The 13,596-nt window shown below is 47.1% G+C and overlaps 1 protein-coding gene across 3 annotated transcripts in view; it reads right to left on the reverse strand.

Moving 5' to 3' along the window:
- The window catches only part of SORL1 (sortilin related receptor 1), a 171,382-nt gene that overhangs the window by 109,408 nt on the left and 48,378 nt on the right, over nt 1–13,596 (reverse strand). For all 3 annotated transcript variants that reach the window (XM_027036764.2, XM_027036763.2, XM_027036762.2), the window contains exons 7-9: nt 8,660–8,761; nt 6,958–7,127; nt 1,352–1,544 (exon numbers count right to left, since the gene is read on the reverse strand). In XM_027036764.2, the coding sequence (XP_026892565.1) occupies nt 1,352–1,544; nt 6,958–7,127; nt 8,660–8,761 (465 nt within the window). The remainder of the gene's footprint in view (nt 1–1,351; nt 1,545–6,957; nt 7,128–8,659; nt 8,762–13,596) is intronic.

Raw genomic sequence — 13,596 nt, forward strand, 5'->3', positions numbered from 1 at the left:
AAAAGCAGCCCACCCCCATCCACACAGACTCACGAAACACTCCCCAAATCTAGAAGACACTCCTGAATAAAGAAGCACCTGTATGTTTGTCTCTTATCTACTTCTACCCTGCCTCTTCCCCAAGTGAGACTCCAGGCGGTAAGCCGAAACCTGTTGCCAAATAGGGAAGAGTAACCGAGAAGCCTGGGGAAAGCAAGAGCCTCCAAAACAAATTTCCCAATGGCCACAGATACAGCATACAGTAGAGTCGACACAATCGTGGACAAACAAAATTCAAAAACCCAAAAGACCAGGTGACCGTCTAACTCTTACGGTTTTTCCAAGGACTGCTGCCACTCGAGTTTTTCTGAGTTCCTTCTGCCCACCTACTTTACATACCCCAGATCCCTTGTGCAAGGCGAAAGTGGAGGTGTGGGATGTCACATAAGGCCAAGGAACTCAAAGCCAAGAACGCACTGTTCTTCCAAGAGACAAAAAGGAGCCACCTAGGGGAGGGGGAACCCTTTAGTGAGACCAACTAATACCTTTCATATTCTCAGCTTTTCAGATGGAGCCACTGATTGGGAAAATTGTAGAATCCTAAGTTCTGTTCAAGAAAGCATTTTTTTTTTCAAGTTCCACATCAATGTGGGACTTTCAATGTCAGAGTTGCCACAACTTTTCTGGTTCACAACATAATTAGTATCCCCATGAATTTTTTATAGCAGCCTCAGGCCAGAAGAAATACCAACACTTGTTTTTTAAGTAGTTAAGGCCAAGCAACTTAAATAAGTATACATGTTCTAATAACTTAGTAGCAGCTCAAAAAGACATATATATATACATATGTATATATACATGGACACACACACACACACACACATATATACATACACACACATATATACATATACACAGAAAGAGAAAGAGAAAGAAAACAAAATTTCTATTTCATTCTTAAATAACCACATTTGCTTAATACGGGATATGTGCACCTGATGGGTACTACGTAACTTCTCAAAGTTTAGAATCATACCAATGTCATTTCCTGCTCCACCCTGATTTTCCCACTTGCTTTTTATCTTATCACCTGCTAGAAAATCCAGCTTCACCAAGGAACGATGCCTCCCAAAGAAATACAGCATGAAGTAATGTTGAAACTAGGAACTAACTCAAGACAGCATTTCACAGGGTGACGAACAAATATCACGTTGTCATGTGTTTCCCTTAAAAACTTAAAAACATCCCAGGTGCCCCTGGGACTTCACCACGGCAGCTCCGGGTGCCTGGGTGCTGAGTTTGGGAACTGTAAGGGCAGATCGCCACATAAAAATTTGTATTAAAAGCCCAAACAAGATGAAAGCATCGATACCTCACAATTGATTTTTTCTCCATATCCTGTGAAGGCTGGAGCCTGAAGAAATTCCCAGGTGCCACCTTTGTCAAAGGTGATGACTGATCTCATGTTCTCCTCATTCATAGAACCGTTTATCAGAGTAGCAATGTAGACTCCTTGTAACCCTTCCACTCGGTGGAAGTCAGCAAATGGCTCATTTGCAAAATACCTGCGTAAGAGAAAATAAACAGCTGCGAACCAGAATTGACACTTCCTTGGTATGTTTTTATTGTAAATAACATAAAAGTTAACTGTTTCAAAGGACAGAACTCAATGGCATGAAGTACACTTGCAACGTTATGTTGTACCAGCATCACTATCTGGTTCCAGAACCTTTCCAGCATCTCAGAAAGAAACCCCATACCCATTGGCAAGCACTCCCCGTCTCCTTCCCATCCCAGGTCCTGGCAAGCCCTCGCCACTAGTTAGTTTTCCTCTCTCCAGGTTTGCCTATTCTGGATGTTTCATTATCATCGGAATCGTGCAACATGTGGCCTTTTTTATGGTTACTTTCCCATGTTTTCAACATTCGCCCATATTGTAGCACGTAACAGCATCCTGTCCCTTGTCACAGTTGAATAATCTGTTGGTTTTCTGTGTTTTTTTTTAATGTGACTGTTTTTTAACCTTGAAGGCCAGGATGCTGATCCCCTCGGTAGGGAGTTCAGAATGCTGAGTACAACACAGAAAGCTGATGAAAGGGTCCCACCCAATTCTTCACTAACAAATTCACCGCAAATCCTCCAGTGAGCCTCGGCCAACGGAAAACAATAAGCTGGTCTTGCCAGACGCTAATAGAAGAGCTGGGGCTTTACCCCAATCTGCAGGAATACGGTGTTACAGCTTACACAGCCTTACACTTTCAACTAATTATCCAACACGCTGATCGGACAGAAGCCCATAGGGTTTCTGTCAGAAAGCAGAGCAGAATCCCTACCCAAGGAGGCCATATGCAGAGCGAGGCTGGTTCTAGAAACTTGAGGTTCTACTTGGTAGCAGTGATGCAGAGAATAAGCCCTCCCAGGCCTGAACTGCCATGCTAGGACACTGATTTCACTGGAAAGTAGTTCTGCACTGAAAAGGTACCACAGGATTCAAATGCGACAGATCGCGGAGAAGCACTAACCAGATTTCACACGTGGCTTTCAAAACTGGAAGTGTGCCCTTTATTTAGAAGGGTTCTGAGCCACTGGGCTTTGTTTAAACACAAAACAAAACAAAACAAAACAAAACACAGAAGTGCTTTCTTCCATGATCTGCTGTATAAATCTTGAGCTGGTTGGGTGCTTGGCCTCCTCAGACAGAAAGAAGCAAGCTCCAGGCTCTGAGGCAGACGAGGAAATTTTTGAAATTTTTTTTTTAATGTTTATTCATCTTTGAGACACAGAGAGAGACAGAGTGTGAGCGGGGGAGGGGCACAGAAAGAAAGAGAGAGAGAGAGAGAGAGAGAGAGAGAGAGAGAGAGAGAATCCGAAGCAGACTCTGAGCAGTCAGCACAGAGCCCCATCCAGGACTCGAACTCCCTGGTCGTGAGATCATGACCTGAGCCCAAGTCGGACACTTAACCGACTGAGCCACCAGGTGCCCCTGAAAAAGAACATTTTTAAAAAGCACTGACAAAGCTACCTCAGGGTGAGAGACGGAGCACAATCCTAAGTAAGATACAGGTGTTGAGACCACATATTCTGACATGTGGTTTCCTTAGGTCTACTGGAGTTATGTTTTGGTTGCTGCTTTGGAAATCGGTTCAAGATCTCTCATCTACCTGCTCTCTGCCTCAGCAATCCGGTGTTGGATTCCATCATCATGAAGCTGCCGTCAGCTCCCCTGGCTTCCTTCACGCATGTGGGAGGTCTGGGTTTCTCTCATCAAAAGAGCCCTGCTTGTTCCCTCTGGTCATTCCCCCTGGAATTTTGGGCTCTTGGATCCAAGCAGAAACCTGTCCTCTGTGCCTCACACGCTCCCCAGACTGTCCTGTCGGCTCCCCTTTGGCCCTGCGACAACTCACCTCTCCCCGAGCGCCCTCTGTTCATCCATTTTCCTACATTTCTTCTCGTTAGCCCTCACAACAGCACCTGCCCCTGCTCCCCGGCCACGCACCAGGGCCACTCGACCACCCTCCCTGCAGAACCCAAGGCCGCCTCGCCCTCATCTCAGGTTCTCCTCAGTTGCCCCCCCCCCCCCAGGCCTGACATCTCCTCTCCACACCTGTTCCTCCACCCAGACATCACTTTCCATGACATTTCTGCTCTGCCCATCCCCCCAGTGCCAGGGTCACCCCGTCAGGAACTCCTTCTCCAGTTCTCAAAGCAAGTTAGGATCGGTTCTTTGGCACTTTTCCTATTGCGTTCAAAGAACAACTCATTTCAAATACCACAGAAGTGCTGTGTTTTGTTTTGCTTTGTGTTGTGCTGTTTTTCTTAATCAGCCTGCCCACCTAATCCGCTCACTCACCCTCAGCCCATTTCATCTTGCTGAGATGGAGAAGTGGGTGACAAAACTGGACTCAAAGAAGCTTATCTGAAGATCTCCAGTCGTGAGATAAAATCTGAGGAGAGCGACCAGAAGGCTGAGGCTGTGTTGGTCTGTGAGTGTATACATAAATCTGTTTCCAATTTCCGAACTGGATCGTATGCTCAGGCAGGGCGGTAGTGTGACCTTTGTGACCAAATAAAGGACCGTGCGTGTATATGACAGGGACATATGGTCACATAACTGAGCTTACTGCCTCCTGGGGAGCCGCTCTCCTCGGCTTCTGGCTTCAGCTCTGCCCTGAGATCTCTATCCGGATCACCTGACGAATGTGGAAGATAAGGAAACCTTCTGCAAGCTGTGATTTACCTGCTCCACAGCCAGAGGCTCTCAAAGGTGAGGGGGCAAAAAACCCAGAATCTATAAAAGGCCTGAGGAATAATGGCTTATAGTTTTAATTATAATAAAAGGAAGGAGGGGCACCTGGGTGGCTCAGTCGGTTGAGCGTCCCGCTTCGGCTCAGTTTACAATCTCATGGTCCGTGAGTTCGAGCCCCGCGTCGGGCTCTGTGCTGACAGCTCAGAGCCTGGAGCCTGCTTTGGATTCTGTCTCCCTCTCTCTCTGCCCCTCCCCCCACTCACTCTCTGTCTCTCAAAAATAAACATTAAGGGGCGCCTGGGTGGCGCAGTCGGTTAAGCGTCCAACTTCAGCCAGGTCACGATCTCGCGGTCCGGGAGTTCGAGCCCCGCGTCCGGCTCTGGGCTGATGGCTCAGAGCCTGGAGCCTGTTTCCGATTCTGTGTCTCCCTCTCTCTCTGCCCCTCCCCCGTTCATGCTCTGTCTCTCTCTGTCCCAAAAATAAATAAACGTTGAAAAAAAAATTTTTTTTAAAAATAAATAAAAAATAAACATTAATATATATATCAGATATATATGTATCTGATATATATGTAACGGGTAATACGTAAGCTAATGTTATGTGAATTCCACCTCGATAAATTATTTTAAAAAGAAAACAAAAAGGACACAGGAACCAGGCCAAAGAGCCTGCCACTGACCAAACCAGAAAAAATCTGAGGCTGAATCATGGTAGGAATGGTTTAGAACACATTAACACACACTGAATAATAAATGACTTGTGAATTTATATTGGGGGGCGGGAGGGGGGGCGGAAAGTAAGGCATAAAATAGGACACACCTCCAAAAGAGCCGAAACAGCGAGTGGAAAAGCACTATCAGAGACCACATAGAAAGTTCTCCCCGTGGGCATCCAACAGGCACAGCCGACCTGGTGAGTCCAAATCCGAAGTCTTGCTTTTTTCCCCCAACACCTGCCCTTCACCCAGCCCTCCCTGACTCCCTGACTCTGCACCAGGCATCATTCTGCCAATGGCCCAGCCCAGGCAGCAGTGGGCCCTTGATTCTCCAGAGCCGGGCAGCAAATCTACCAGCAAAGGATCAGAATTTGCCCATTTCCCTCATCTCCGCCACTACTGCCCTGGGCCCAGCCCACAGCAATCCCCACTTGGCCCGGATTTCTCTAACACTGCTTCCCAGAATCTTCCCATTCTGCTTCCCAGAATCTTTCCAGAGTCTACGTTGCACACAGCATCCAGACGGCTTCTTTCAAAGATAAGTCACAGGAGTGTTCACCTGAAATTATTGATAACACTGTCCACTTATGTTTCGTGTGCTCTCCTTTATATAATGCAATTCACAGTGTTTAAAATGGTTTTAAAAAATGTAATGGGTTAAATCAGACCATGTCCATCTTCCGGTCAAAACCCTCCACATTCCGCTTAGAAAGAAGAAAAAGCAACTTCTCTGCATGCTCTCGAAGTCCTTCTACAACCTGAGCCCTGCTCTCTTAGATCCCATATCTTGGGTTCTCTCCCTCCTCCTCCAGCTGTTGGATCCACTCTGGCCTTCTCACCGCTCCTAAAATAAACCAACAGCGCCCAACCTCACAGCCTCTGTGCATGCTGTTCCCTCTGCCTGCAGTGCCCTTCCCCAGGTACCTGCCTCTTCCCTCCCTCACATAACTCAGGCACCTGCTGAAACGTCACTGTCCTAGAACAGCCTTCCATGACCAGCCTATACGAAACAACACGCTCACAATCCCGTCCTCTGAACTTACTTCACTTTGCTTCCCAGCACTCCCCATCACCCCGCAAATCACATATCCGTCTATGTTCTGTCTTCCCCCAGTGAGAACAAAAGCTCCATGGAACAGGGGCCCTGTTTTGACTTTTCGTCACTGGTCACGTGATCTCACTGCGGTGCCTGGAACAAGCTCTGGCCCAGAGCAGCAGTGTCCTTGTTGAGAGAAGCGGTGACTACATCAATCACCAGCCTGATGAGAGACCATGGACGGCAATCCCAAGCCCTCTGACCTGGTGGTCGTGGCCTCAGAGCCAGACCTCGCTGCCCTCCAGCCAGCTTCACCAGATGGGTCCCTTTCCATAGACACCCACAGAGTAATGTTTGCAATTACAGTAAGAAAAAAAAAAAAAATGTCAATTAACCTGAGTCACTTGGAGGCCAGGCCCCATGGCTACCCACACCAGCCTACCCATGACAGCTTGACATTTTCCAAGTGCTTCTTCCCACTTACTCAGAGACCACAAAGCCAGACAACTGAAGGACAGGAACCCAGGGAGGGGTTGACACATGCTCAGCCTTGGCATCACATCCAAATCCCCCCGAGGGCTTTTTAACATCTTCATACCCCAGGGGCGCCTGGGTGGCTCAGTCAGTTAAACGTCTGACTCTGGCTCAGGTCGTGATCTCGCTGTTCCGAGTTCGAGCCCTGCATCGGATTCTGCGCTGACAGCTCAGAGCCTATTTCAGATTCTGTGTCTCCCTCTCTCTCTGTCCCTCCCCCACTTGTGCTCTGTCTCTCCAAAATAAATAAACATTGCCCAAAAATTGTTTTAATCTCCCTACCCCAGCCACACCCCAAAGTGGTTAAACAGCACCACAAGCCAGGCATCGGGCTTTCCAAAAACTCACCAGGTGAGTCCAGATGCTCAGGTAACGTTGAAAAACACCCAACGTGATGGTGGGGGCTGCGGCGATGTAAGAAAGCAGGGGAGGGACTCATCATCTTACCTCACCAGCGTGTCACTGCCCGCCCCTCCTGGGCTGTAATACAGCACGTTCTCCAAGGACAGGGAGAATTTCAGCCCTTCTGCCTCCGAGATGTACAAGTTGGTGCGGCTGTTACTATGACTGACGCACACAAATACCTGGTCCTCGGAGGCATCTGCGATGTAATATTCCTTTGGAATCAAGAACCGAAAAACGCACAAGTCAAAAAACACAGCCGCGTAGTGGGCTTTCCTTATGGACGCTAAAGTAAGGACTTCCAAATGTCCCAAGGACAGGCGTAGGCCCGGAGCCCATGGACAGCTTCCAAAGCTTGGTGAAGGCTTGGCCAGCTTTCTCTGTCGAGGGGCTGAGGATGCCCTGTAGCTGGAGTAAGCCCCTTACTGGCAAATGGGGCACGAAAGAGTGGGCCGCCGGACTCCGTAAATGACCTTAGAACCTCTTTGTAGTTAATAATGTCTCCTCCCTCTTTTTCCCAGGAGATCTATCATTAGTACAAAGCACGATACACATTAATGTGCATTTCCTTTCCTTGCATTGTCTCTAAGGTACCAAAGGAAGGCGGAACCCATAAAAAGCAAAGAATTGATAAGAATGTTCTCCACCTAAGCTACCAGCTGCCACCACGCCCGCTGCTAGAGGCAAGGCCTTCAAATGCCACCTCCCGGAGCGCCTGGGCATCTCGGTTGTGTCCGACTGGTTTCGGCTCAGGTCATGATCTCAAGGGACTGAGCCTGGTGTTGGGCTGTGCACGGAGCCTGCTTGAGATTCTTTCTCTCTGCCCCTCCCCCACTCGGGCACATGCACTCTCTCCCTCTCTCTTTCTCGAAATAAATAAACATTAAAAAAAAAAAATGCCACCTTTGGAGCCTGGGTGGCTCAGTCGGTTGGGCACCCAACTTTGGCTCAGGTGTTGATCTCATGGTCTGTGAGTTCAAGCCCCACGGTTGAACATCCGACTTTGGCTCAGGTCATGATCTCACAGCTCATGAGTTCGAGCCCCGCATCAGGCTCTGTGCTGACAGCTCAGAGCCTGGAGCCTGCTTCAGATTCTGTCTCCCTCTCTTTCTGCCCCTCCCCCGCTCATGTTCTGTCTCTCTCTCTCTCTCTCAAAAATGAGTAAACGTAAAAAAAAAAAATTTTTTTTAAATGCCACCTCCTGCCTGTGGTCACCTCTCTGATGACCCCGGGCGACGCTGATCGTCCCTACTGATCTCTACGTGCTAACGCACACATGCGGCAGTCAAGCGTTTGACTACATATGATTTCCTCCTCAGCTCGATTCTCTGCATGTCCAACCTGTGTGTTTCTAAAAGGGTGGGACCCAAATCTTATCCTGTTTTGGAACCCGGCCATCTGTAAGCAACACAGCAGGTGCCTCATCAATAACTGTGGTCACTAGCTCCCCAATCCTTTAGTACTGGCACACTGAGCCCACGGACTCCGGTCCCAAACCTCCCTGCCAATCCCTCTCCACATAAAGCAAATGAAGGGTCCCGTTGAGTTGTGCTTCAAACAGGGAAGAGGGAGAAAACAGACCAAGATGGCCAAAACATAATGGTTCATTCTAGAGACCCATCTAGCAAGTGAATGCAGGGGGATTCCATCCAACGCCTACCCAGAAGGACATTCCTCCAACACCCTTCCCCCGAACCCTACATGGGGACGATACACTTCTTTCCACCCCCAAGCGGACCCTACTCACATTAATAGGATGTCTTGTGACAAACTGGGCCGCTCGCATGGGCTTCCGGCCAAAGGAGACCCAGAGCTGGACAGAAGACGGCTGCGGACTGCCCAGGAGATGCTGTCAAGGAAAAGGAGGGGGGAAATGTCAATTGTGCCACGTTTCGGCCTCTCAAAATAAGCGAAGAAGGAAAACGGAGAAGTCAGGCCCCTCTATTTCTACCAAGAGCACAAAACACAGTGTGACTGCAAATGCACATTTTTGCAACGTTTGTGTTCAGGCCACGGCTCAGGCTGCATGACCTTCATCCCAGACAACTGGTCTCCGACAGGTACTAGATACTCCCTAACACCAGATAAGGAGGAAGGGAAGATGGTCCCGTGGCTGAACCTAGGTTTGGGAGTGGGGGTGGAGGCTTAACCCCGACAGCTCCCCAGTGCAGCACAGGGAGAGGTCAGCCACACACCACGCATATAAAACCTATTCCCTGGGGCGCCTGGGTGGCTCAGTTGGTTAAGCATCCAACCTCAGCTCAGGTCATGATCTCATAGTTCATGGGTTCGAGCCCCGCGTCGGGCTCTGGGCTGACAGCTGAGAGCCTGGAGCCTGCTTCCGATTCTGTGTCTCCCTCTCGATCTGTCCCTCCCCCGCTCGCACTCTGTCTCTCTCTTAAAAATAAATACACATTGGGGCACCCGGGGGGCTCAGTCAGTTAAGTGTCCGACTTCAGCTTAGGTCATGATCTGACAGTTCGTGGGTTTGAGCCCCGTGTCGGGCTCTGTGCTGACAGCTCAGAGCCTGGAACCTGCTTCAGATTCTGTGTCTCCCTCTCTCTCTGCCCCTCCCCTACTCAGGCTCTGTCTCTCCCTCTCTCTCTCTTAAACATTAAAAAAAAAATTTTTTTAACTTATTCCCTGTTCTTTCCCTATTTTCAGGTTACAGATTCTAAAGGTCAGAGGATTCATTTAGATTACCCTATTTATACCCCTATAAATATATATGAATACACAGATGTCAGTGAAACACACCCTTTTATACTTTATATGTTATTACTTCCCATTGTGGTTGTACCTTAAAAAGGAGCCACTTTTCAGGCTACCTGGGCGGCTCAGCTGGTTAAGTGTCTGACGCTTAATCTCGGCTCAGGTCGCAATCTCACGGTTCATGAGTTCAAGCCCCACATGGGGCTCTGCACTGATGGCGTAGAACCTGCTTAAGATTCTGTCTCTCCTTCTCTCTGCCTCTCACCTGCTTGTGCTCTCTCACTCTCTCTCTCAAAAGAAATGAACAAACTTTAAAAAAAAAAAAAAAAAAAAAGAAAGAAGCTTTTTCTCAGTGACACCTGGCTTTAACTTGCACAGAGTTGAGGAAATCTTCCCTGCTCCTATTTTTCAATCTTTTAACACTTCTCACTGATGAACGTTTTTGCCAGGATGTGTTTTCTTGGGTAGAGCACCGGGCATTTCCACAGGACATTGGCCACAACGCACTGTGTTTTAGAGACACCAAAGTGCAGCTGTGGAATCTTGAAAATGTGCATGAAGTCACTATCAGGAATTCACTCAGTTTCTCCAGGTCTCAGCTTATTCATCTATGAAAATGAGAAGCTGCTCAGCATCAGGACTTCTCTGTCGACGGGATTAAATGGTCCAGGAACCTTGTAAACACGCGAATAGTTTGTGTAGATGCTGTCATTTATTCTACCAGGAAGATACACACTTTTTACCAGGTTCTCCGATGAGTCAATGATTCAATAAAGGAGAACCACTGTAGAGGCTCAAGGTGGTTTTTTTTCCCAGCTCTCAAAGCACGGGACTGAGCACTGACAGCAAATGTCGCACGTCTATCCGGACAGAAATGGAGACATGCCCTCCGTGTGGACGTAACCACGCAGATGACGACTGAGCTCAGCGGAACGGTGGGATTCCCCAGCCGGAAGGGGTTAATTTGGCTTCGTTTACCTTTGGCTATGTTGCCACTGTTTATTACAGACTTTAAACTCCTACAGAGTAAGAAACATACCAATTACTCTTAACTGTAACAACTGAATCCCCTGTGCTAATATACGCCCAATAAACACCGCTGGAAAAGCAAGCCGCTGGACACGAAGTTATTCTTGATTCATCGGAGCCATATATATACTCGTATGTTCAAACCACACCGAACAAATGGTTGAAAATAGTTTGTTTTACAGAAGCCAGGTACGGAGGCGCAAAACACCGCCTTTCCAAAATGGCACACTGGAAACCATGTTAATGGCTTGTACTCCGTATGGGGCCACGGGAAACAACAGGATCGTTAAAAGCGCAGAACATATTACCTGAACGAGGAAACAGTGCCCAGCAAAACCATTAGGCATAAATTCCAAAAGCCCTCCTTGAGTCCATAAAATTTTATAGCTATTTATAAAGGTCAGAGGATTCATTTAAGTTACCCTATATAAATCCCTATTAATATACATGAATACACAGATGTCCGTGAAACACACACTTTTATTTTATGCTTTATGTTTTACTACTTCCTCCTGTGGTTATACCTTAGAAAGGAGCCACTTTTTTCAGTGACACTAGGGCCCATCATCAGGTAAGCATTCTTTTTTTTTTTTTTTTAATGTTTATTTAATTTTGAGAGAGAGGGAGACAGAGAGTGAGTGGGGGAGGGGCAGAGAGAGAGGGAGACACAGAATCTGAAACAGGCTCCAGGCTCTGAGCTGTCAGCACAGAGCTCGACGCGGGGCTCAAACCCACAAACTGTGAGATCATGACCTGAGCCGAAGTCAGATGCTTAACCAACTGAGCCACCCAGGTGCCCCCTGTAAGCGTTCTTAATGCGCGCTGTTGGTCAGCAGAATTGAGAATTCATACCAAGCCCAGTCTTACTCCATAAATGCAGTAAGTCACAGAATACAAAGGTCACAAGAAACCTCAAAACACATCTGTCCCACTTCCTTCTGGGACCATAATGATTCCTAAGCCTGGACATTCTGGCTTGCTCCTCAGGTCCTCTTAAGGAGTTACCGTAATACTTTCCTGCCACCAAGAAACACATTAACAATGAAACTGTGGCACACTATGGATTATCAGATAGATGATCTAATACTTTCCTTAATGAACCATGGGTTTCTGTGGTTGTTGAGTTTCTCTTTACCACAATTGTAGAAGTAAAACGTGCTCCTGAGAAAGAAATATCCAACAGTACAGCCGGATATAAGGTAAAATGCAGACACTCTCCCTCCCCTCATTCTCTCCTCCTACTCTGCTCCCCAGGGTACCCAGTGGTAACGGGCTCTCATGGGTGCTTACAGAAGTATTCTGTGCCATCATGTCTGAAAGCATATTTATATAGTGACAGACCCGGCTACACTTACCCAACACCCATGATTCCTTTCTCCTTAGCACCAGGACCTTGACTGCCACCCCAAATAAACCACTAGGGTTCTCTGCCTTTTGCGTAATCTCATGTGGCCATGTGACTGTGTGCTAATCGATGGGTATAAACAGAAATGTGGTATTGGGTTTCTCGGAAGGCTGCTTAAAGGGATGGAATCAGCTGGAAGGGGTCCTATTTTGGCCTTTCTACCTGTCCTCACTCTTCCTAACTCCCACAAAGACTTAAAGGCTACTACAGATGTCCCGGACCAAGAGGGAACCTTGAGAATGGAAATCATTAGGCAGGTTGGTGGAAAAGGAAGAGAGACGGCTGGGTCCCCCATGACAGCAGGGCACCGACATACCAGCCCTAGATTGCCAACCTCGAGGCAGCACTGATGCGAGAAAAAGAAGCCTCTGTCTTCATTAAGCCACTTTCATTTCTAGTCTGTTACCAGTATCCAAACACAATGCAAACTGGATACATGCAATTTTATTTTCTATATACAGAGGAGATTGTGATAGAAATACTGTTATGCAATTCAACTTTTTTTCGTTAACAGAGGCTCTTAGACATCTTCCATTTAACAGCTCACGGGCACTGGTGTTATCTCCAGAAGTACTTTTTGGTGACTATGCTTGTATATATTCCCTTTTTCAGAACTACATAAGAATATATGTAGGATGCCATTCTTAAAGCTCCTAGGTCAAAATTTTCATTTTTGACAGAAGAAATAGCCTTCCTGAAAAGCCCACAGTTAATGCATCTCCCAACACAAACACTTTCACCAGCATCCGGGGTTACTTAAATGTTTCAATTTAATGCCAATATTATAGGGTCTGAGAATTTATGATTTTTTTTCACTTAGTGTTTTCATTCTGACAAGGAAAAATAAATGCGTATCTGAATAATCTGAATTTCAGAGGGCGCACTTGCATTCATGTTTGAGACTAGGTCAAGAGCAAAAAAAGGAGGGGTGCCTCGGCAGCTCAGTCGGTTAAGCGTCCGACGTTGGCTCAGGTCATGATCTCGTGGTTTGTGGGTTCGAGCCCCACGTCAGGCTCTGTGCTGACCGCTCAGAGCCTGGAGCCTGCTTTGGATTCTGTATCTCCCTCTCTTTCTGCTCCTCCCCCACTCATTCTCTCTCTCTCTCTCTCTCTCTCTCTCTCTCTCTCAAAAATGAATAAACATTAAAAAAAAAAAAGCAAAAAAAGGAAATGAGACATCAAGGAGAAAAGAGCAAGGAAAGATCTAAATAAATGATGCATTCTTGCTGAGTAAAGGCCAAAGGATGTCACAGTGAGCTATTCAATTCAAAGTTTCACATAGAAAAGTGGCCAGAGAATGAGGGACCCCAAGGCACATGGTGGACACCAATTCAGAAGCTCTCGGGCTACAGCATTTACGACCACCTTCTCCTCCGGAGCAGTAACAAAGTTTCAGGGAAACATCATCGTCCACGTTAATGTTGTTTATCCTGAAATATTTACAGATAAGAGTTTATATATATTTTATACATATATTTGAGATTTGCTTTAAAGTATTCCAAGACACCCATGAAAAGAGATTAGCAAATGTAATAAAGC

Source organism: Acinonyx jubatus, chromosome D1 (assembly GCF_027475565.1).
Source record: "Acinonyx jubatus isolate Ajub_Pintada_27869175 chromosome D1, VMU_Ajub_asm_v1.0, whole genome shotgun sequence".
NCBI lineage: Eukaryota > Metazoa > Chordata > Mammalia > Carnivora > Felidae > Acinonyx > Acinonyx jubatus.